General features: G+C 44.8%; 1 protein-coding gene across 1 annotated transcript in view; it reads left to right on the top strand.

The window, feature by feature from the left end:
* Window positions 1-411: 411 nt before the first annotated feature.
* LOC122942473 (galectin-9B-like) overlaps window positions 412-25,791 on the top strand; it is a 90,796-nt gene continuing 65,416 nt past the window's right edge. Inside the window, exons 1-5 of the mRNA XM_044300115.1 lie at window positions 412-546; window positions 20,128-20,216; window positions 20,338-20,539; window positions 21,182-21,301; window positions 25,481-25,525. Of these exons, the coding sequence (XP_044156050.1) occupies window positions 520-546; window positions 20,128-20,216; window positions 20,338-20,539; window positions 21,182-21,301; window positions 25,481-25,525 (483 nt within the window). The 5' untranslated portion in view covers window positions 412-519. The remainder of the gene's footprint in view (window positions 547-20,127; window positions 20,217-20,337; window positions 20,540-21,181; window positions 21,302-25,480; window positions 25,526-25,791) is intronic.

The raw sequence follows: 25,791 nt of genomic DNA, 5'->3' as shown, positions 1-25,791 counted from the left end.
AAGATGCTATCCTATCAATATGGGCCAACATTTTTAAAGAATGCTATCAGCACCTTGTTGAATCAATGCCACGTAGAATTAAGGCAGTTCTGAAGGCAAAAGGGACCCTGTGTTGTAATCTGCATTTTTAGGACAAGTTAATAATTGTAACTAAGTATCATTTTTTGAAATTTCTGGATGAAAATACTTTGCAATTAATGACTACGGAGTTGCTGCCCGAGGTTAGACTCATGGCTGCATGCATTACCAAACCACAGCTGAATAATCATCTGAAAAGTGATTAATAGAGCTTTTTTTCTTTGTACAACCTAAAATGTGACTAAAAGTAAAGATTCACAGCAACAAGATGACACCTTGTGACTAGTAAACCCAAATGTTTTTAACTTTTTCCACGTCCAGATCTGCCCACTAGGCGGAGCTCTGGACGACATTCAGGAGCCTGGCAATAAGTAACGTTCTCAAGCCTTGCTTGGGACATCTCAGAAACTCAGAAGATATCTGCTAGTATTACCAGTCACCATGTCTGACGAAATCATCCACAATCCTGTAAGTATAGGTTGTACACACATATGTTGTTGATGGGGGCAGCGTGGGCTTGTGTTGAATACACTTGTTTTGGGCACACAGTTTGGTGTCCATTACTTTCCTATTATAGCCTAGGGACTTCTAATGTTAGGAAAGGTCTCACTGTTCAACATACATGTAATAGAGCACTAGGAGTCAACTGTAGTAGTCATCTGTATGTACTGTAAGACTCTTGCACCACATAGTCACCTACAGACATACCATAACTTAGGCTTTTGGGCAGGTTGATACCTGGATGCTACTTAGTTTTGTTGGTTCCTTAGGATCGTAGCTGGGGCATCATTTTTCCTTTTTTTTTTTTACAGTCAGGTGCAATTGTATTCTTTCATGATCTGTGACTATAAAAAGTAAATAAAAAAATGTAAACCATGTGCAGCGACCAGGCCGCAGGGGCAATATGTGAGTTATGGTGGGCCAATAGGGTAATAGTTATTTACTCACAGTTCTAAAGAGCTCCCTGGGCCGGTTTGCAGTAAATGGAAGGACAGCACTAGTTCCTTTGGTGCACACTGTTGTCCAGGGACTCCTGCCAGATGGTGGTTGAGGTGCCCTTGGGGGGGGGGGTTAAGGTGCAGGGGAGGCAGGGTCCCAAGTGTTTGTGACGCCAGCACCCTTGGGTGCAAATAGGTGATATGTTTGCACAATAAGGAGACCAGTTCAATTAACAAATTCCCAGTACTTTACTAAAGCTGATCCAAAGGTCATTAATGTATGCAAAAGTCATTTACAGCAAAGCAGCTTCTACAATGGCTCAGGTTAGTTCACAAAAGTTGCACAAGGGGTAGTTCCACTCTATAGCAATCAATATTTCTCCCTTGTTTCTCCAGGCTGGAGGGATGTACTATGCTGTACTGTATAGTCATATATTTCTGTATCCTCTCTAGGAATAATATCTCCTGACAGGTGGCTATTATGTCTTTGGTTATGGTGGGCAGCTGGTAGCTTAGAATCTCTCCACCAAATGCATAGGGGACTAGAGCCTGATAACCTACAATTACCTTCCTTTGCCAATATTTTCACTCCCTCTCTGGGTTGCCTTGATCTTCTGTAATTTTTCCCCATCTATGGGCTGGTACATGGAACCAACTCTCCAAAATGGCTGCTGAGGTGCAGCTTTTTCCTCAGACATCACACTCTTCTCCTCTCAGAGGGCAGGGCGGAGTCAGCCCTGGGAGGTTTGTTAGAACCTTCCCCTCTCTTTGCAAATTTATGGGAACTCAGGCAAAAGCACATTTTACATGAAACACAAACACAATAACCCCTTAGTGACCATTCCGTTTTGGGCCTTACTGACCAAGTGGTTTTCTGACCAAGAGCTATAACTTTTTTATTTTTCTGTCTATATAGCTTTATGAGAGCTTGTTTTTTTGCGGGACAAGTTGTAGTTTTTAATGGCGCCATTTTGGTGTAGACATAACTTTGATTAACTCTTATTAACTCTTTCTGAGAGGGAGATAGGAAAAACAGCAATACTGCCACAGCGTTTTTAAGTTATACATTTTACGGCTTTAATTTTTCAGTATAAATAACATAATATCTTTATTCTCTGGGTCAGTACGATTACAGTTATACTAAATACATATAGTTTTTTTTTGCGTTTTACTACTTTTTTACAATAAAAGAAATAAAACAATGTTTTTGCATTGCAGCTTCCCAAGACCCATAACTTTTTTCTTTTTCTTTATATGGAGTTGTGTGAGGGCATGATTTTTGGGGGATGACTTGTATTTTTCATTGGTATCATTTTGGAGTAAATGGAATTGTTATTGAGTTTTTTTCAGTGGCAACTAAGAATAAAAATTTTTTTTTATGGTGTTCACCATAGGGGATAATTTACGTGATATTTATGTAGTCCAGGTCGCTACGGATGTGGCAATACCAAACATATGGGGAAGATTTTATTTTTGCTATTTTTTTCATTGAAAATAGTATTTTCAAATGAAAAAAAAGCGTAATTTTTTATGGGATTTTTTTAAATTGAATAAATGATTTTTTTATTTTATTTTTACCACTTAATAGTCCCACATGGGGACTAAAACAGACAGCTTTTTGATTGCTTTTAAAATGCAATGCACTATCCCTATAGTGCATTGCATTTTAATATCAGTGCTATTCTGACATTGACCAGTAGGCTGCGCCATAGAAATTACTCAAGGCTGGTCTGGGGGATACATAAGACCCCAGGCAGCCTTCACACACATCGGCACCCTGCGATCGCATTTGTGGGGGTGCCAATGGGAGACAGAGGGAGTCTGCTCCCTCTGTCAGCACTTTACATGGGGCGGGCACAGTGTCGGACTGGGCTGCCAAGGGCCCACCAGTAAAATTTATTTTGGGGGCCCACCGTATGAATACATTTAAATATAATAAATAATCTAACAAGTTTTTATATGAACATAGGCTAGTTAAGGTGCTTTACATTGAATATATGTATGTAGTGCAGTAAGTCTACTGTGTTGTGTGCCATGTGTGCAGAGGGTGGGTGACTAGGGGCCCACCTTGCTCAGGGGCCCACCGGGGGATTCCCCTGTAACCCTGTGGGCCAGTCCGAGCCTGGGCGGGCGCCATTGCCCACGGCATGTAAACTCCTGATGGTCCGGGCTGTTAGAGCAGGGCTGCGGCTCTCATGTGAGATCTAGATCCCCGCTCCCCGCTGCACGGGAGACCCGTGCAGCACTTAGACTGCACCGCCATAAAAAAGCGGGAGGGGGAATACTGTAGAGCTTTGTAAGCTGTTGTGATGCACAGTAGGCTAGCCTGAACCACACACTCAAACAATTGTTCTTGTTTTTTTAGGGTAATAACAGATCAGGTGTGGCAGTTTAGTCATGCCTGTCAGTAGGTAAACTACTGAACTTTCCTCCTGCATCCATCAGAGGGTGCCGTACTGTGCAGCACAAGGGTCTCAGCCTTCGCGCTGGGTGTAAGTAAATTTACTGTATGTTCCCAGCATTTGTGGCTGTGTTCATTACCACGTTTAAGTAAAATTCTGTTTTGGCAAAAGCTGGTGGTAGAGTTGTTTTCCTCGTTCGTGACTTTGCTGTATGCTGGGGAGCCCATCCTGGTACACGGCTTACAAATTGGCATAGTTGGCAGGATACAGCAACCGTTATGAACTGGAAAGCAGCAGGGGACCTTCCCCAGTGCAAATGGCACCGGTCTAGGACCCATCTCAGGGTGCGCCAGTGCAAGGCCAACTTGTCCCAACACCGCTGATACAGATTGTCCCAGCCATGCCCGCCCCAGTAGGGTACGTCCCTGTGGGGGGGCACTATTGCGTAATCTGTCAAAATTTGACAGTAAAAACATGACGTTGCAGGACTGGACTGAAAGTGTGTAAAGTGCGGTTAGAATGTGTAACCTGACCCCCGAGCTGCAGGCAGAGGTTGCGTTGGGGGCTCTAGAGGGTGACATCAGATGGACATGGTAAGGCCCGAATCCGAGAGAGCCACCCTAGAGAATATTCTCCCTGCTCGATAGAGCCCAGGGGGAGTGTTCTAAAGAAGTGCAGCTGCAGAGCCCCTTCTTCAACTGACCACAGCGAGAAGGCGAGACCCTGATGCAGTACTCGAATGCCCTAAAAGAGACGTCAAATGAAATACAGCGATGAGACCCAGAGGCCATGGGAGCCTTCCAGGAGGTGGACTGGCTACTAAGAGACCAGTTCATAGGGCTCTCCAATAAGTTCTTTCAGGACAAATTGCAAGAGATGACACGGATGACGCCCTACATGACATTCTACAGTGTCTACCTAGCCGCCGTGGAGAGGGAGGAAGAGCAAATGCCTGTGGTGGTGAGAGTAGTGAGTAGCACCCATGCTACAGGAGGTCGGTCTGCATCTGAAGACTCAGAGTCCTTAAAGGATGTGGTCCAGGCCTTAAAGACAGAATTGAGAGAACTTTGGCTGGAAGTGTCCCAGATGAAGGCAGGATCACCCTGGCCTCTGGAAATGACCCCAGCGCAAGCACCACTTTACACAGGATAACTCAAGTGCAGAGCTCATCAAAAGAGTGTCTCTGCTGGGCTTGTCGACACTCGACAGTACTGCCATATGGCCAGAGAGTGCCCAGAACAGGTGAAGTCTGAGCCGATGTTAAACTTCTGACCGCTGCAGTAGCTGGGCATCCTGCGGCAGTACACCAGAAGCTAAGCCCTATGCATGAGGAACACGACCTGTATGACAGCAGCCCCATTATAAAAGCAGAGTTGAAAAGCCATAAGGTACGCTGCCTAGTTGATACAGGGTCGGAGTGAACTGTTATGCCTCTAGAGTTCTTCGAAAGACACTTTGGACATATTTTGGATGGGATGGAAGACGGGAGCATAACCAGGCAGATGGCTGCAAATAACAGAGAGAATGACGTCGAAGGGATAGTCTGGATGAAGGTCCGAATGTTTGGGCAAAACGTCGGCAAGAAGGGAGTCGACCATTCGTCCTGGAGAGGAATGGATGTGAGAGTAGGTATAAATGTGCTGAGAGACCTAGACCATCAACTCTATGCCAAAAAGGGCCAAAGTATTGGCAACAGGTCACCACACATTAGCCAACCCAGAAGGTTCTACAGCAGATGATGAGAAGCTGTAGTCTGTGAAAGAGCAACAGGTCCGGTCAGCCCATTGGACACGTGACGGTGTCGTGGAGGACCCTGGTGAAGATCCCATCTCGACATGAACAAATATTGATGCTGCCGGTGGGGGCTGGACGACAGCTGAATATCCGAAGGGCACATTCCTTGACAAAGGCTTCAGATAGGAGATCAGCCTGGACCTATGCGGTAAAGGTCCATCAAAGGGAGACCCCAACAGCGGAGTGGAACTGTCGGATGATCATGGTCCGGATGGGGTTGACTGCAAGACCCTGACTAAATGGACAACAGAAGTTTCTGGAAGACACCTTTTGGGAATTTCAGGAGGCGTTCGAGACATGATAAGGACTTTGGGTGTGCTTCCGCAAATTAAGCACAAAATCCCCACTGGGGACGCTGCACCGACAAATCCTGCCTAAAATGTACCAGGAGGTAAAGGACATGGTGGCTGGCATGTTGGAAAACTGGGTGATCCAGGAGAGTCAAAGTCCTTGGGCTGCTCCAGTAGTCTTGGTGTATAAGAAAGATGGGAGTCTCCCATCCCTTCCATGGATTGAGGAGTCATTGTCCACCCTGAGTCATGCAAAGTTCTTCTTGACTCTTGACCTGGCCAGTTGGTATTGGCAGGTGCCAGTGGCCAAGAAGGACAAAGCAAATACGGCCTTTATCCTACCTATGGGACTCTGAGTTTAACCGGATGACGTTTGGTCTGTCCAATGCCCTAGGAACATTCCAGCAGTTCATGGAACACCGTCTGGGGGATATCAACTTCCAGTCGGTATTGATGTACCTGGACGACGTAGTAGGGTTTGGGGCCTCCTTTGAGGATGACCTCCAGAAGCTGCAACATGTCCTAGGATGGCTGTGAGACCATGGGCTCAAGATCAAGCCCAAGAAGTGTCAACTGTTTAGACAGCAGATAGAGTATTTGGGACATTTGGTCACCCAGCAAGGTGGAGGCCATACAGAAGTGGCCCCAGCCGCTTACACTACGACAGCTGCAGGCATTTGTGGGACTTATAAACAAATTTGCTCATTTGCTCATTTGGTGGGCCAGTTAAACGAGTTATCAAGGGGCACTGCGGGGGGCCCAAAATCATCCCATCGAGACCCAGGCAACAAGAGGCCTTTGAAGCCATGAAGGGGGCGCTGAACAGTGCTCCGATTTTGGCGTATGCACGGTTCAACACCCCATTCCTGCTGTACACTGACAGAAGTCTACATGGTTTGGGGGCCATGTTATCCCAAGTCCAAGATGGATGTGAAAGAGTCATTGCTTAAAGAGCAACCCTGACAACTGTAGCTCCTTTAAATTGGAACTACTGGCACTGGGGTGGGCCATGACCGAAAGGATCAGAGTACCTGACAGGTGCAGAGGTGACCGTGATGACGGTCGGTGCGGTTGAGCAGAGGTGGTTGGCCTTTCTAAGTACCAATACTGCATCAAGTTCCGGTCAGGTAAGGAGAACGGCAACACCGATGTACTCTCCCGAGTCCCTGTAGGGTTGTCGACTCAGAGTGTCAATGAGGAGCTAGAGGACACTGAAACTCCTGACCTTGGTCTATTACCCATGTTCCAGAACATGGAACACTTAAGTGGGGCGACATCTGGGTTGCCCATGGTGCTGGGAAAGATGTTGGCTGATTGGGAGAAAGTACATAATGGCTGCCCGGACCTGGGGAAAGTGAAAGAATGAGTCCGGACCAAGATCTAATGTCTCACTCCAGAGGGCCAAAGGTTGTTGATAAATCACTGCAAAAGGTGCACCACAATAATATGCTACTGAAAATACTGGCCAAACCCTCTCGCTGATGTTAAAAACTGAGACTTTGGCCAATATATTCCAGTCAGGAACATATCGGAGCCAAAGGGACCCCGTCAAGGTATTTCAGTGTGGCATGGGTCCTACCGTTAACCTACCTACAGTACAGTGTGTAAACACAGTCTGATAGGTGCTGAGGTCAGACTCACAGCCAAACTCCCACATACCTACATAGTAAGATCACTAATACAATGGGAGGGTAGAAGAAAGCTGCGAGGCCCACCTATAACAGGCCATGTGACACAGGCTACCAGGTGCACCGAATGTTACAAATGATAAACTATGGCACATTCCATATATTTCAAGAAAAAAAAACCCCACAGAATTAAGTGACCTAAATTGGAGGAAGTGCTCAAAACCCCAAACACTGTAGCGTGTTTATACCCGGGGGAGGGATTGCTCCCCCGGGTATAAACACACTACAGTGTTTGGGGTTTTCAGCACTTCCTCCCATTTAGGCCATTTCATTTTGTGATTTCTTTTTTTTCCAAGGGTTGTTGAGGCAATGGGATAAGCTGACTGTTACCCAGGGCCTCCTGTGTCGGACCATATACTTTCAGTCAGAGCTGCAGTAACGGCAACAGATTGTCATTCCCATGTCATTGGGATTGGAGGCCCACCGGGAAGCCCATGAAATGAGACAATTTTGGGAGCGACAAAACGTTCAAGTGGCTCAAGTGGCTGAGTAAGAGTACTGAACAGCGGGCTCCTGTCCAGGCCATCCGGATCTCAGAGCCCCTAGAGCTTCTTATGATCGATTATGTACAGATTGGGTACTCTATCTTGGGACACTCGTACTGTCTAGTCATGATCATTTCACAAAGTGTGCGGTGGCTGCACCCACCAGAGACCAGACGGCAGAGTTGGCGGCTAAAGCGGTCTGCAAACACTTTATACAGGTGTTCGGGTGTCCACGGAGGATACATTTGGGCCAGGGTACTCTAATTAATGAGCTGTACCAACTGTATGGTATCAAACGTTCCCGCTCCATCCTGTATCACCCCCAGGGAAACGGGGTGGCTTCTCTCTCCCAGGCCCATCAGCCCCAACAGCGTGGCATCTGACACATATGATAGGAAGAAGTGTGATCGATGCTCTACCCTGCTGTTGTTGGGGACGGGACCGTGTCCATGAAGGAGGAGGCAGATAAGTTTCTGCTGGAAAAGCCAGCCCCATGATATGGTGGGAGGGGGTCAAAGGGACCCTTTTCATGTTGCTGGGGTGCTGTCTCTCCACTGCTGGAAAAAAGATTGACCCAGTGGGCCATGAAAGACATGTACTGTCCCTGCCCGTAACATCTGCTCCAGGTGTCCACCATTGAGTGCACCTTGATGCACAGTGAGAATCGCAAGGAGTGGCTTGCATTCTCTGCCACATGAGAGTACAAGGCACTACTACAATGGTATTACAGCGACTACACCGCTAGCAAAGTGGCCAGGTGGGGGTTTAGCTTGTAAACAATCTAATTGCTGTTGGAGAAAAGTTTTTTCATGGCCAAACGTTACATTATAGATATCTTAAGATGGAGCCGAGGAGGAATCTTAGCAGGACAAGAAGAAGGTGATGATGATTATGATTATGACAGACATACTATACTGCTTGGGGATGCGGGTTGACTGCCAGGAGAGGACCAGGAGAAGGAGAACAGACTTTTTCTGATTGTGAAAATACAACTGGCCAGCATTCCCAAAGGATCTGGTGATGCCGCCTCATGTGCTGTAATAGAGCTCTGGTACCTATAATTGTGTTTAAACAGCCACAGCAAATTTTAATCCCACAGATCTTGCACACCTCTGTGGTTTTGTGTGCCCCCCTTGTGGAAAAAAACACCATACGGGAGTTGCTCACACAGAGCTACAGGCAGCCAAGCTGGGCTTAGATCTGGCATGTTTTGGGCCTCACCCACCCAAAGCATCAATGGCAACACCAGATCCAGAAACAGACGTGGCTCTGGCTTTTCTTTGAAAGGTATGTGGCCTCTGATTGCTGAGGCTATGGCCCTTCTCCACTGATGTTGCCTCCTTCTTAGCACCTCTTTCTGGCTCCCGGGTCCTGTCCGTTTTCCCCTACTGCCACTCTTGCTGCCCCCGCCACCAATGCCATGCCTACAGGTGCCACTATTACTGCCAACATCAACACAGGTATGTATGGGGTCACCAGCCTCCTCTTCAGGGTAGCCCAAACGGTAAGGGCTTTCACACAAGTCATCAACAGAGAGACTTTCTTGACTATCTACTGTAAGGCGTGGTGGAGTTTTCTTGCTACTTCTTAGGAAAAAGGAAGGTGTTCCCTCTAAGAAGAGTCTGTAAATGACTGGGAGGACTCCACTGAAAGCCTTCTTTGTGGTTGCAAGGGGGAGGAGCAGGAGGAATGTTGTGACCCCTGGTTTCACTACACATTGTCGGACTCTGAAGTCACCTCCATATCATCCTGCTGCAACTGAGGGGAGGAGTGAGCCACTAGTGTTGGGCGCGAATATTTGAATTGTAAATTTTAATCGCAAATATCGCCACTTCGAGAATTAGCGAAGATTCAGAATATAGTGCTATATATTCGTATTCGCAAATATTCTAGATTTTTTTCATCTGAACCTATGATCCCTCCTTGCTTCTTGCTTGTGGGCCAATGAGAAGGCTGCAATGTCTTTGTCTGAGCTTAGCAACATCCCTAGCAACCAATAGGAAAGTTGCCTACCCCTTACTATATAAGAACCTCCCCAGCAGCCATTTTCTGCAGTTTTTTAAAGTTCTGAGAGAGACAGCAGTGTCATTGCTGTGCTCTGTGCTTTGCTGTGTCATTATATTAGATAGTTAGTTACGTGGTATATATTACAGATAGTTAGTGGGAGATAGTCAGTGTAGGTTAGATCGTGATATAGTGTGGCTGACCATACATACATGCTACAGACATAGTGCTGTGATGTCACAAGTTCACAATACGGCTTAGTGCACCAATCAGTAATATGTAGTTAGACCTGCTAAAATGTGAAGTTGCACGTATTGCGCTAAAATATGCGCACCATTGAGTGCCGATTTGCTCAATATATTGGAGCACTCTATCTGCATATAAAGCTATTGTAATGTTCTGCCGTGCCAACCATTTTCTCCAGTCTCAGTGACCCACGTCTGTATTGTGCGCGTAATACGCGCATATTACATTGCTGATTTTTGCAATCAAGAAAATACTGGCAAATTCTCGAATTTATGACGAATATTCGCCAAAATATTCGTGAAATATCGCAAATTCAAATATTGCCCCTGCCACTCATCACTATGATCCACCCAATTCACAATCTCATACTATTTTTCTTTAACTATAAGGTTGCACCTTTCTGAAAGCCGGCAGGGACAACTGTGGCCTACTCTTACTACTATTTCTGGCCAGATAGTTGGTGCTGCTACTACTCAAATTCTGGCTCTGGGTCTTCGGTTTGGAACCCTTCCATAGCCTGGACATTTTTTGGTTTCTCAGATAATGTTGTGCACCACCACCCTGTGTATTGGTGTAGTAATCAACAGAAAAATTGATTAAAAACATGTGAATGTATGGAAACTGATTCAGGCGTAAATTTGTTATCCCTCACAGGTACATTGCAGCTATATCTTGTGCCGTGTAGTATATTATAAATAAATAATAAAAAATAAATAAATTATATATATCTATATATATCTATATATATCTATATATACACACACACACACAGGTTTAATTACATTAAAAAATCCCTCCCAACAATTTCCAACTGTGTGGAAACTGAATATATGGAAATGGAAGATTGAGGCTTGATGCTATATTTCACCTTAATACACACAGGTAGATTGCTGCCACACCATGGGTATTGCTGCAGTAATCACATTCATATGCAGCTTAATTAAGTTAAACCCCCCCCCAAAAAAAAATAATTGTGAACATGTGCAAACTGAATGTACCTAAACTGGCGATTGAGGTATGACACACAGGTAGATTGTTGCTACACCTTGTTTAATGCTGCAGCAATAATATATATATATATATATAGTTTAATTTTTAATTAAATTAAACCCCCAAAATAGAAAATTTGAATTGCGACCGTGTGGAAACTAAATATATGTAAACAGACGATTGAGGCTTGATGCTAAATTTTTCCTTAATTAATAGTGGTAGAAACATCTGGGGTCACCTCTGCAGTAGGCATACCATGTACATCACCCTCCATCGGCGTACAAGGCACTTGTTCAGACATGGACTTACTCCTCCATATTTTCTTCATGAAACCACTCTTCCATTCTCTTACTTGCCTTACACGTACATTGATTTTGTGATTTTTCCCGTTAAATACATGGTATAAATCCCAGTGAGAATCTGTTTTAACACCAAAACAAATACCCATCCATGTTGATGGCATAACAAACTTCTGTACATAGTCTATCACCACACTGGGACTTGTCATCTTGATCTCATCATTACATACAGACTGGTTGATAATTTGCCTTTTAGGACCTACACCTGGACCAATTAACAGAGTCTGATTCTCCCTCTTAGACCTATCATTCCTCTCAGATGTCTCCAGGACTTTAGATGGCTAAACATCACGTCCAGAACATAGTACTGCACCATGTGTCACTACAACAGGCATATTACTCTTTTGCCTGTATTAGGACACCCTCTGACCTGTCACCTCTGTACCTTGTGAACATAGTACATCCACCTAATATTGGTAATGCTGCCCTAAACCTTCTAGTTGGTCTAGCCCAACATTGGCAGCACAATAATCCTTTACCTTCTCTGCATTTGTCTCCTCTTTCTCTCATACACCTTCCTGGGACATTACCCTCAATTCATCTCCATCCTTATTACACAGCTCATCACCTTGAGCTTGTGGAAGTGCCATTTCAAACAGACATTCAGTAGTTAACTCTTTGACCACTGACAGTGCTGAGTCTCTATCCTCACTAGGCTCTTTATACTCAGTATGACTCGCCCTGAAGATCATCCCATACAAGCTCATATGTTGGGGCATCCATCACAACATGTACCACATCACTCTTTATAACTAGAGTTGAGCGAACACCTGGATGTTCGGGTTCAAGAAGTTCGGCCGAACTTCCCGGAAATGTTCGGGTTCGGGGTCCGAACTCGACCCGAACTTCGCCCCGAACCCCATTGAAGTCAATAGGGACCCAAACTTTTCGGCACTAAAAAGGCTGTAAAACAGCCCAGGAAAGGGCTAGAGGGCTGCAAAAGGCAGCAAAATGTAGGTAAATCCCCTGCAAACAAATGTGGATATGGATATGAATCAAAATCAAAATAAAATAAATAAAAATTAACCAATATCAATTGGAGAGAGGTCCCATAGCAGAGAATCAGGCTTCATGTCACCCACCACTGGAACAGGCCACAGTCAGATATTTTTAGGCCTCGGCACCCAGACAGAGAAGAGGTTCATTCAACTTTGGGTTGCCCCGCAATATAATGGTAAAATGAAAATAAAAAGAGGATTGAATGAGGAAGTGCCCTGGAGTACAATAATATATGGTTAAGGGGAGGTAGTTAATGTCTAATCTGGACAAGGGATGGACAGGTCCTGTGGGATCCATGCCTGGTTCATTTTTATGAACGTCAGTTTGTCCACATTGGCTGTAGACAGGCGGCTGCGTTTGTCTTTAATGACGCCCCCTGCCGTGCTGAATACACTTTCAGACAAAACGCTGGCCGCCGGGCAGGCCAGCACCTCCAAGGCATAAAAGGCTAGCTCTGGCCACGTGGGAATTGCTAAGTTGGGAATTGTATTTCAACCCAGAACAAAAACTGTGCTTTGAGGGACACTAAATAACTTGACCAGCCACAGCAATAACCACAGATTTAGCTGAATAAATTGTAGGCCTAGTATTTAGGCGCTGGGTGACAGCTATCCCTTTTACGGACAGAATTAGACTTGGAAATGCACGGTAGCGTGTGAAGTTATTGAGGATGACCCTATCAGCACCTTCAATCTAATATACCCTTTTATGGATAGATTTAAAGTTGGCCTGATACAGCAGAAACCATTGATTTAAGGAATTGCTAAGTTGGTAATTGTATTTCAACCCAGAACAAAAATATATCCTTTGCCAGATAGCAGACAGTATTACAATTGGCTAGCCACAGCTGAAACACCAGATTTAGGGTACTGCTATTTTGGCAATTGTATTTCACCCCTCAATAAAATAGCAATCACAGCCAAGCACCTGATGTAGGATATAGCAACAAAAAAAAAACACACACTATTGATGGTTAAATGTATTTGGTGGCAGCTTGTGCTGGCGCGCCACAAGACACAAAATGGCCGCCGATCACCCCAGAAAAAAGTGACAGAAAAACGCTCTGGGCAGCCTAAAAACAGTGAGCAATTAAATAGCAGAGGTTGAATGATACACAGCTGTAGATCGATCACTTCATTAAGTGTTTTTGAAGAGTAAATCACTGCCTAATCTCGCCCTAACAGCAGCAGCTGCATCCTCTCCCTACACTGATCAGAGCAGAGTGACGGGCGGCGCTACGTGACTCCAGCTTAAATAGAGGCTGGGTCACATGCTGCACTGGCCAATCACAGCCATGCCAATAGTAGGCATGGCTGTGATGGCCTCTTGGGGCAAGTAGTATGATGCTTGTTGTTTGGCTGCTTTGCAGCCTTTACAAAAGCACCAAGAAAGCGCCGAACACCGAACCCGAACCCGGACTTTTACGAAAATGTTCGGGTTCGGGTCTGTGTCACGGACACCCCAAAATTCGGTACGAACCCGAACTATACAGTTCGGGTTCGCTCATCCCTATTTATAACCTTATCTCTGTTGTTACCACAGGCAACCTGGTCTACATCGCTTGTAATATATGTGACCGGGACATACCTTACATCTGCACCCACAGGACCAATCTTGCCATCCCCTTCGGTGGCTACCCTCTCAACCAGGAAATGAGTGAGCTCTGCGGGGGTCTCCGCTTCTACATTCCACTCATGACCTACAGGGGGCAGCATTTCTACTAAATACACTTCTCTACCATGAACATCCTCCTTGGCCGTGTTATACTCCAGGTTACTACCAACAGCTATCTCTGGCTCATTACCAGCCAACACCACCACATCCATCAGCGTGCAGATCTTACTGATGTTATCATCCAGGCACTCAACCAGCATGGTCCCACCACACTCCGGACTCTTTCCTAGCAACTTCTCTGGTTGCACTATTGTCTAGTCACAATTCAGACTGTCCGATAGTGAGACTCTAGCCACCATCACCTCACGGACTTTTGGCTGAGACTCATCTGGCTTTTCCCTTTTAGGTAGCTGAGCAGCACGCTCTGCAGGAGACCTTCCCCCATCCCACAATTGTCAGAAATATGGGAAGTCACTGCCCAGTATGAACTCCACTCTAAGCTCAGCACACTTAACAGTACTTCCAGCACATCACCGACACCTTGGACTTTTACAAAGTGACCACTCAGCATTGAAGACTAGGTCTCCAGGGCCCAATGCATTTGTGCCTCCAAAGCCTCCCGCTCTGGATCAAACTGCACCATTTTATTTTGGGTGTAACCCAACAGCGGGGCCATGTTTTCCTGCTGCTTTTTCTGCCACAACTGTCTGGCATATTCCTCTATGAGGCCCATGGCAACAGAATTTTCACCAAACAAGTCCACTTTAATCAGAGACCACAACCTCCAGGTGTCTCTTTCTAGAGACAATCTCAGCATTCACATTTATTTTGCACCGCAGACATCACAGTCTTATCAGCAGAGATCACAGTCTCTTTAGATTGGGCTTCTGGCCCGTTAAACTCCAACGCATCAATTCCTTGCAAACACAGCTTTTCCACAATAGGCTTCTGGCCCTTTAAGCTCTGCAGCACCCAGCTTCACGTGCTATTTTCATACCTCCACCATATGTGACAACTCGGAGTCACTTAGCTCTCCAGGATCGCCGTCTACTCACCTTAGACGGTTGGCACATCTCAAGAAGCCACTCCAACACTGCATATTTGGGTGCAAAATGGCCACGACCAGCTTTATTGTCACTTTTACAGCAGTCCAAACAAATCATAAACACAAATCCTCGGCCGTCTGGCCACTGACCACACAGTATTTCTCCCTCTCTATCTGGATCTACCACCCAGCTCCCCAAAACACAACACTGTGCTTACCCCACAAAGGGTTATAAGGTCCCGGCTCCCACAGGCCTTGGAGCAGCCTGCTTCTTCCCCAGACAGGGAGCACTGATTGAGGCGCTCAGCCCACATTTACCTGAGCTCCTCAGCTGGCTGCTAATTAACTTAATTATCAGCCTAGCTGCTGCAGACAGAGGCAAAAAAATATTTTCCCAGCCTTTCTTGTTCTCACCTAGCTTCCTTTGTGTGAGATACACCATTTGAATGGCCCTCATATGGCCCTCTGGCAGCTCCACTGCCACAATATTGAATTAAATTTAACAATCCCCAAAAAATGTAAATTCCAACTGCGTGCAAACTGAATATAAGTATAACAAATGATTGAGGCTTGACACTAAATTACATCTTAATACACACTGGTCAATTGTTGTCAACCATTAGTATTGCTGTAGTAATCACGTATATATGCTGCTTATTTAAATTGAACACCACAGAAAAAAGGATTTCTGTGTAAATGGGGGGGGGGATTTACTTGTAGTTAGCTGCTTTAGAGAAGCACCTGCACTTCTGAGAGCTGGCTCTTCCTTGTCTGTCAACTATCCTGCTTCTCTCTATAGTACACAATACACAAAATTCTTCTTTGGAATCCTAGCCTTTCCCTTCACTCTCTCTGGCAATAAAATTGATTTCTGACTGACCCTCATTTTTTTTTTTTTCCACTCTCCCTGACTCAGATTGTTTTCCTGGCAGACACTGTAAGACCCAACCACCTTTTCTCAAAGCCCAGCACTTTCTGCTAGGGTACCACCCTGCCTGCTGTGTGTCAGCCTGGGAGTCAATCAGGGCAGGCCCCCCCCCCCCCCAACTTCCTCTCAAGGCCATGTGAGAACCCTTCTTCTTACTCCTTATTGCTACGCGCCATTTTAGTCGATTCGTCCAAAACTAACCTGAAAATATTCAGGTTAGTCTGCTGTACGAAAAATAGCAAAGTTTGTACCAAACCCTGCTCATCCTTAATACACTGTATATATATATATATATATATATATATACAGTGGATATAAAAAGTCTACACACCCCTGTTAAAATGTCAGGTTTCTGTGATGTCAAAAATGAGACAAAGATAAATAATTTCAGAACTTTTTCCACCTTTAATGTGACCTATAAACTGTACAACTCAATTGAAAAACAAACTGAAATCTTTTAGGTGTAGGAAAAAAATAAAATAAAAAATAATGTGGTTGCATAAGTGTGCACACCCTCTTATAACTGGGGATGTAGCTGTGTTCAGAATTAAGCAATCACATTCACTCTCCCCATTATTGTTCGCCATATTTGTTGAGCCGCTGGCATGCAAGGTTCGAGCGGACAACCAAATTAGGGGGTTTGGTGGAAGAAGTGTACTGGATAAGATAGGCCTCTATGCCGATGATATTCTGTTCTTTGTGGAGGGGGGTATACCAATGGTATCATACCTCATAGGAATAGTAAATCAGTTTGGTTCAATTTCAGGCTTTAGGGTGAACTGGACAAAATCGGTGCTGCTCCCAATTGGTTATGAAATAGGGCAGGAGGAAATTAACGTCAAAGTTTTGAAATCCACTGAGTCGTTTGATTATCTGGGTATCAAGGTTAGTTCAAGGATACAGGAGTATCCAGAACTAAATATTGACCCTCTTTTAAAAAGGATTAGAGAAAAAATATGTGTCTGGCAAAAACTGTTAATCCGACAGGCGGATCGAATTGCGATAATAAAGATGGTCCTTCTGCCGCAGATTTTGTATGTTATTTCCTCCTGCCCTGTATGGATAGGGGATCACTTCTTTAACTCATTAGAAAGACTGATAAATGATCTCATCTGGGGGAGAAAGAGGGTCAGGCTGAAACAAAAATATTTATGGCTAGATGAGGAAGATGGAGGCCTGTCTGTTCCCTGTTTTCGTGGCTACTATTATGCATCCCAGCTACAGTGGCTAATGATGGAGGATGATGGATTGCGTCGTTATCTGGAGGGGGAAACTGGAGGTCTCCAATATAATATAGTTAGCCTCTTAGAAACTGGTGCTTTAATAATTAAGGGCAGGAAGTGCCCAATCAGTAAGATGATACACTTAGTTTGGGTTAAGGTTAAAAAATTATTGGGTATAAATCACTCATTAAGGTTTACTCCTATTTGGGGAAATCTTAATTTAAGAGAGTTCTGGAAGTTGGAAGACTATGTATTTTGGGATAGAAAGGGTATTAGGTTTGTGGCTCAGATGGTGGTGGAAGGACAGGTGAAGACGTTAGAGGAAATGGGGGTTAACACAGATATAGATGGTCTCACATGGTTTAGATATGGTAGATTAAAACATGCCTTTGATTTAACAGAAAACAGAGAATATTTTAACACTAAACACTCTGAATTTGCTGAATTTTGTTATCAGGGAGTAGGGAGTAAAGTATCAATTTCACAGATTTATAAAAAAATAAAGAAGGGGTTAGGAGGGGTGATCAGATTTAATAGTGAAAATAAATGGGCACAAGAGGTGACACCGTCTATTCTGGATTGGAGAAGTATTTATAAAAATATAAAAAGGAGCACCATTTCTAGTAATTTTCGACTGACGCAGTTCTTTATCCTCCACCGGACTTATATTACCCCCTGGGCATTGAGCAAGATGTATAAAACAGGGGAGGCAAAGTGCTGGAAATGTAGTAAGGAGGGAGCTGATTTTGACCATCTGATTTGGTACTGTCCCATTGTGCAGGGTTACTGGGCGCAAGTATTCCAGGACCTTAGTAGAGCAACGGGGCACGACGCCCCATTGGAGATTAGCATAGCAGTGCTGGGGGACACCAGAAGAATTGGGGTGAACAGAGAAAGTGAAAGGAAATGGGAAAAAGGGTTAATGCTTGCGCGGGTGGTGCTGGCTAGAGGATGGGGAGCGAGCAGCCCGCCAAATGTGGAAGAATGGAAAAATCTATGTGAGAGGGTGCAGAGATATGAATATATCAGTCAGGAGAAAAGGGCGATAACAAGGAGGGGAGAAATAAATAAATAAATAAATAAAAATTAAGAAGGAGGGATACTGGTCTGAAACAGATGCCTGGTAAAAGGGATCATGGAAACAAATCGCCTGCAGGGGCTCCCAGGACAACCAAGAGGGTGGAGGGTTGGGTGGGTTAGGGTGGAGGGTTGGGTGGGTTAGGGTGGAGGGTTGGGTGGGTTAGGGTGGGGATGAGGGTATGTTCTTTTTTTTTGAGGTATTATATTATATTATTGCTGTAAAGCAAAATGAAGTAGATACGGGGAGTATATGTAGCAAAAGTGAGGCTATTTAGTAACTGTGTAATACATGATGATTTAAACTTAGAAGTTAGTAATTATGAAATATATGAGGATGTAAAGTTTTTGTATTCTGCAATGTACATTCCCCTGTAATTGTTTTTTTTTTTTTTTTTTCCTCTTCTTTGGTCTCTTGTTTTAAACATATGTATGAAAAATGATAAATAAATATAATAAAAAAATAAATAAAAAAAAAGCAATCACATTCACAATCCTGTTAAATAGGAGTCAGCAGACACCGACCATCATTTAAAGTGCCTCTGATTAACCCCAAATAAAGTTCAGCTGCTCTAGTTGGTCTTTCCTGAAATTTTCTCAGTCGCATCCCACAGCAGAAGCCATGGTCCACAGAGAGCTTCCAAAGCATCACAGGGATCTCATTGTTAAAAGGTATCAGTCAGGAGAAGGGTACAAAAGAATGTCCAAGGCATTAGATAGACCATGGAACACAGTGAAGACAGTCATCATCAAGTGGAGAAAATATGGCACAAGAGTGACATTACCAAGAACTGGACGTCCCTCCAAAATTGATGAAAAGACGAGAAGAAAACTGGTCTGGGAGGCGACCAAGAGGCCTACAGCAACATTAAAGGAGCTGCAGTAATATCTGGCAAGTACTGGCTGTGTGGTACATGTGACAACAATCTCCCGTATTCTTCTTATGTCTGGGCTATGGGGTAGAGTGGCAAGACGAAAGCCTTTTCTTACATCCAAGCCAGGCTACATTTTGCAAAAACACATCTGAAGTCTCCCAAAAGCATGTGGGAAAAGGTGTTATGGTCTGATGAAACCAAGGTTGAACTTTTTGGCCATAATTCCAAAATATATGTTTGGCGCAAAAACAACACTGCACATCACCAAAAGAACACCAACCCGACAGTGAAGCATAGTGGTGGCAGCATCATGCCAAGGGGCTGTTTTTCTTTGGCTGGAACTGGGACCTTAGTTAAGCTAGAGGGAATTTTGAACAGTTCCAAATACCAGTGAATATTGGCACAAAGCCTTCAGGCTTCTGCTAGAAAGCTGAACATGAAGAGGAACTTCATCTTTCAGCATGACAACGACCCAAAGCATACATCCAAATCAACAAAGGAATGGCTTCACCAGAAGAAGATTAAAGTTTTGGAATGGCCCAGCCAGAGCCCAGACCTGAATCCGACAGAAAATCTGTGGGGTGATCTGAAGAGGGCTGTGCCCAGGAGATGCCCTCGCAATCTGACAGATTTGGAGTGTTTTTGCAAAGAAGAGTGGGCAAATCTTGCCAAGTCAGAATGTGCCATGCTGATAGACTCATACCCAAAAAGACTGAGTGCTGTAATAAAATCAAAAGAGGCTTCAACAAAGTATTAGTTTAGGGTGTGCACACTTATGCAACCATATTATTTTATTTTTATATTTTTTCTTCCCTCTACCTAAAAGATTTCATTTTTTTTTTCCAATTCAGTTGTACAGTTTATAGGTCACATTAAAAGTGGAAAAAGTTCTGAAATGATTTATCTTTGTCTCATTTTTCTACAGCACAGAAACCTGACATTTTAACAGGGGTGTGTAGACTTTTTATATCTACTGTTTATATATACATATATTATAGGGAAAGTTAAGGTAGGAGACATGCTATACACACTTTTTCGGAGACATTTTGGTTCATCAGGACTTCTCTAATAATTATGACTTTTACTTTCCAGGCTGTTCCATTCTGCACCCATTTTCACAGTTACATCAAGACTGGCACCGTGTTTGTTATCAGAGGCACTGTCCTTCCCTCAGCTGACGGGTTTGTAATTATTTTATAATCTTTTGTTTTTCTTGTATAAAAGGGAAACTTCTAGGAGAACCTTTCTAATCCCAAAATAATTGCATTCATCATGGCCGATACTGTATAATTTTTCTTTTAGGTTTTTGTTCAGTTTTCAGTGTGGTGCTCCTGGAAATGCTGACATTGCCTTCAATTTCAATCCACGTTTTAATGAAGGACATGTTCTTTTTAACACACGGGAGAAAAACGTATGGAGCCCAGATGAAAAGAGGTACAAAGTGCCATTTGCTCCGGAACAACCTTTTGATATCCAGGTCCTAGTTACAGACCAAGAATACAAAGTAAGTTGACATAAAGCAAATTTATATAATTTGTATAGATTTTTTTGTGCTTGCTATTTTCTGCTCCTTTCTTCTGAGATACCATGACTGGGATATAATGTACATACTAATGCTTGTCATAAGGAACCAGGTGGCCACTGCTTGGCTTTGCATCCAAGCATATTGAAATACTGTATGATACATTTTATTGTAGTCACAAATAATACAGATTCTTTAAAATATTATACAACACATATACAATATACAATATATATATATATATATATATATATATATATATATATAAATATACATATACATATAGAGAGAGAGAGATAAAGACACAAGAAGTCCAAACAGCAGGATGTACACCATGTCTGAAATAAAAAAAAAAAGGTTTTCCCGATACTGTGTCACAAGATGTCTATCCTACATGAGTCTGAGTTCAGCCATCCGGTGGTTGTCTGACAACAGCATCTTGTCAAGGTTTCTGCTAGAAAGTCACAATATTGTTATGAAGTTGTTTCATGAGAAATTAAAGATAAAGGTAAGATTGACACATCTGGAGCTGAGTTTTCCTAGCTATAATTACAGACACATCCCTGATTGTTTTATATCACCTGTTTTTGCCCGTTTCTCTTCTAAAATAGTTCTCTCTTCCAGGTTTTTGTGGATAAAACATTCTTTCTGGATTATCCTCACAAAATTCCTCTGACCAGAGTCTGTGCTTTTTGGGTAAAGGGCGATGTGACTCTAAGTCGTGTGGAAATCCAACCACAAATGGTAAGTGAGATTAGTCAGAAGGTTTCCTTTAGGGTAAAGTTTAGATGTATTGATGGGAAATAGAGTTGAGCGAACACCTGGATGTTCGGGTTCGAGAAGTTCGGGTGCCACCCCGCTGTGAACATGCCTCATTCTCCGCATCCTCGTCCTCCTCGTCCTCCAGTAGTGGGCCCTGGCTGGCCACATTTGTACCTGGCCTCTGCTGTTGCAAAAAACCTCCCTCAGAGTCACTTCGAAGAGACTGGCGTGAAAGTGCTAAAAATTACCCCTCTTCCTCCTCCTCCTCCTCCTGGGCCACCTCCTCTTCCATCATCGCCCTAAGTGTTTTCTCAAGGAGACATAGAAGTGGAATTGTAACGCTGATAACGGCGTCATCGCCACTGGCCATGTTGGTGGAGTACTCAAAACAGCGCAACAGGGCACACAGGTCTCGCATGGAGGCCCAGTCATTGGTGGTGAAGTGGTGCTGTTCCGCAGTGCGACTGACCCGTGCGTGCTGCAGCTGAAACTCCACTATGGCCTGCTGCTGCTCGCACAGTCTGTCCAGCATGTGCAAGGTGGAGTTCCACCTGGTGGGCACGTCGCATATGAGGCGGTGAGCGGGAAAGCTACGCTGTAGCGCAGACAGGCAGCAGCGGCAGGATGTGAATGCCGGAAACGTGCACAGACGGCCCGCACTTTATGCAGCAGCTCTGACATGTCGGGGTAGTTGTGAATGAACTTCTGCACCACCAAATTCAGCACATGCGCCAAGCAAGGGATGTGCGTCAAACCGGCTGGTCCCAGAGCTGCAACGAGATTTCGTCCATTATCGCACACCACCAGGCCGGGCTTGAGGCTCACTGGCAGCAACCACTCGTCGGTCTGTTGTTCTATACCCCGCCACAACTCCTGTGCGGTGTGGGGCCTGTCCCCCAAACATATGAGTTTCAGAATGGCCTGCTGACGTTTACCCCGGGCTGTGCTGAAGTTGGTGGTGAAGGTGTGTGGCTGACTGGATGAGCAGGTGGAAGAAGAGGAGGAGGAAGCCGAGTAGGAGGAGGAGACTACAGGTGGCAAAGAATGTTGCCCTGCGATCCTTGGTGGCGGAAGGACGTGCGCCAAACAGCTCTCCGCCTGGGGCCGAGCCGCCACTACATTTACCCAGTGTGCAGTTAGGGAGATATAGCGTCCCTGGCCGTGCTTACTGGTCCACGTATCTGTGGTTAGGTGGACCTTGCCACAGATGGCATTTCGCAGTGCACACTTGATTTTATCGGATACTTGGTTGTGCAGGGAAGGCACGGCTCTCTTGGAGAAGTAGTGGCGGCTGGGAACAACATACTGTGGGACAGCAAGCGACATGAGCTATTTGAAGCTGTCTGTGTCCACCAGCCTGAATGACAGCATTTCATAGGCCAGTAGTTTAGAAATGCTGGCATTCAGGGCCGGGGATCGAGGGTGGCTAGGTGGGAATTTATGCTTTCTCTCAAATGTTTGTGAGATGGAGAGCTGAACGCTGCCGTGTGACATGGTTGAGATGCTTGGTGACAGAGGTGGTGGTGTTGATGGTACATCCTCTGTTTGCTGGGCGTCAGGTGCCAACGTTCCTTCAGAGGCTGAGGAAGAGGCCGAGGCGTCAACAGCAGAAGAGGCCGAGGCGGCAGCAGCAGAAGAGGTAGCAGGGGGAGCCTGAGTGACTTCCTTGTTTTTAAGGTGTTTACTCCACTGCAGTTCATGCTTTGCATGCAGGTGCCTGGTCATGCAGGTTGTGCTAAGGTTCAGAACAGTAATGCCTCGCTTCAGGCTCTGATGGCACAGCATGCAAACCACTCGGGTCTTGTCATCAGCACATTGTTTGAAGAAGTGCCATGCCAGGGAATTCCTTGAAGCTGCCTTTGGGGTGCTCGGTCCCAGATGGTGGCGGTCAGTAGCAGGCGGAGTCTCTTGGCGGCGGGTGTTCTGCTTTTGCCCACTGCTCCCTCTTTTGCTACGCTGTTGGCTCGGTCTCACCACTGCCTCTTCCTCCGAACTGTGAAAGTCAGTGGCACGACCTTCATTCCATGTGGCTTCTAGGACCTCATTGTCCCCTGCATCGTCTTCCACCCAGTCTTGATCCCTGACCTCCTGTTCAGTCTGCACACTGCATAAAGACGCAGCAGTTGGCACCTGTGTTTCATCATCAGAGACGTGCTGAGGTGGTATTCCCATGTCCTCATCATCAGGAAACATAAGTGGTTGTGCGTCAGTGCATTCTATGTCTTTCACCGCTGGGGAAGGGCTAGGTGGATGCCCTTGGGAAACCCTGCCAGCGGAGTCTTCAAACAGCATAAGAGACTGCTGCATAACTTGAGGCTGAGACAGTTTCCCTGGAATGCATGGGGGTGATGTGACAGACTGATGGGGTTGGTTTTCAGGCGCCATCTGTGCGCTTTCTGCAGAAGACTGGGTGGGAGATAATGTGAACGTGCTGGATCCACTGTCGGCCACCCAATTGACTAATGCCTGTACCTGCTCAGGCCTTACCATCCTTAGAACGGCATTGGGCCCCACCAAATATTGCTGTAAATTCTGGCGGCTACTGGGACCTGAGGTAGTTGGTACACTAGGACGTGTGGCTGTGGCAGAATGGCCACGTCCTCTCCAGAGGGTCCACTAACACCACTACGACCATGTCCGCGTCCGTGTCCCTTACTAGATGTTTTCCTCATTGTTACTGTTCACCACAATAAGAAAAATATTATTTGGCCCAATGTATTGAATTCAAATTCAGGCCTTTTTTTACAGGCACCTAACACTATCTGGCTATCTATTTAGGTTCTGTATTACACTAATACAGGCACAGCAGTAACCACAGATTTAGCTGACTATAAATTTGAGGCCTAATATTTAGGCGCTGGGTGAAAGGTATACATTTACGGACAGAATTAGACTTGGAATTGCACAGTAGCGTGTGTGTGAAGTTATTGAGAATGACCCTATCAGCACCTTGAATCTGATATACCCGTTTAATGAATAGATTTAAAGTTGGCCTGATACAGCAGAAACCACTAATTTAGGAAATTGCTAAGTTGGGAATTGTATTTCAACCCTGAACAAAAATATATCCTTTGCCAGACAGCAGACAGTATTACAATTGGCTGGCCACAGCTGAAACACCAGATTTAGGGTACTGCTATTTTGGCAATTGTATTTCACCCCTCAATAAAATAGCAAGCACAGCCAAGCACCTGATGTAGGATATAGCCAAAAAATAACCACACTACTGATGGTTAAATGCACTTTGTGACAGCTTGCCCCTGATGTAGGATATAGCCAAAAAATAACCACACTATTGATGGTTAAATGCACTTGGTGACAGCTTGACCCTGATGTAGGATATAGCCAAAAAATAACCACATTATTGATGGTTAAATGAACTTGGTGGCAGCTTGTGCTGGCGCACCACAAGACACGAAATGGCCGCCGATCACCCCAGAAAAAAGTGAATGAAAAACGCTCTGGGCAGCGTAAAAACAGTGAGCAATTGAATAGCAGCAGTTCAATCATCCACAGCTGTAGATCGATCACTCACTTAAGTCTTTTGGAGGAGTTAATCACTGCCTAATCTCGCCCTAACGTCGCAGCTGCAACCTCTCCCTACACTGTTCAGAGCAGATTGACGGGCGGCGCTACGTGACTCCAGCTTAAATAGAGGCTGGGTCACATGGTGCTCTGGCCAATCACAGCCATGCCAATAGTAGGCATGGCTGTGACGGCCTCTTGGGGCAAGTAGTATGACGCTTGTTGATTGGCTGCTTTGCAGCCTTTCAAAAAGCGCCAAGAAAGTGACGAACACCGAACCCGAACCCAGACTTTTACGAAAATGTTCGGGTTTGGGTCCGTGTCACGGACACCCCAAAATTAAACCACACACCTTCACAAACCTGAAGGTTAAGCCACACACCTTCACAAACCTGAACTATACAGTGCGGGTTCGCTCATCCCTACTTTTTAGCTGTTTCTAGATGGCTGTCTGGTAGATAAAAAAATCTATGTATCAAGTCCTAAAACAAATTACAGTATTCGGTTACATTGTAACATTGACAAACACTGCAGCCAAAAGTGTATGTAATACTGTATATACTGTATGCATAGCTTTGACTTCAGATGATAAAGTTTTAGTATGTTCATAAATAGATTTTTCTGTTTCTTTTCTAGGTTCCATTTCACCATTATTATTTTCCTGGAGGACAACAGGAAAACGTAAGTTTTACAATCAGTAAAGTGGTTATTTTGCCAATAATAAACAATTTCACTACACTTTCCACAAATTGTCTGGACCCTGGGTGGCTACAATGTGCCTCACCCTGCCTCCTACCTAACAGGCATCCATACATTGCAAAAGATGAAATCTGTGGCCGAAATCTGCAGCATAAGTTGATATTCTGCAGACTTAAAGAGGACCTTTCATGGGTCCAGACTTTATAAGATAAGTAGCACGTTAGGTAGGGCATAAAGCAGGGATCCTA

The sequence above is a fragment of the Bufo gargarizans genome, chromosome 6 (assembly GCF_014858855.1).
Source record: "Bufo gargarizans isolate SCDJY-AF-19 chromosome 6, ASM1485885v1, whole genome shotgun sequence".
Lineage (NCBI taxonomy): Eukaryota > Metazoa > Chordata > Amphibia > Anura > Bufonidae > Bufo > Bufo gargarizans.
The sequence above is the reverse complement of the archived record's forward strand: the minus strand, read 5'-3'. Positions and strand labels throughout refer to the sequence as shown.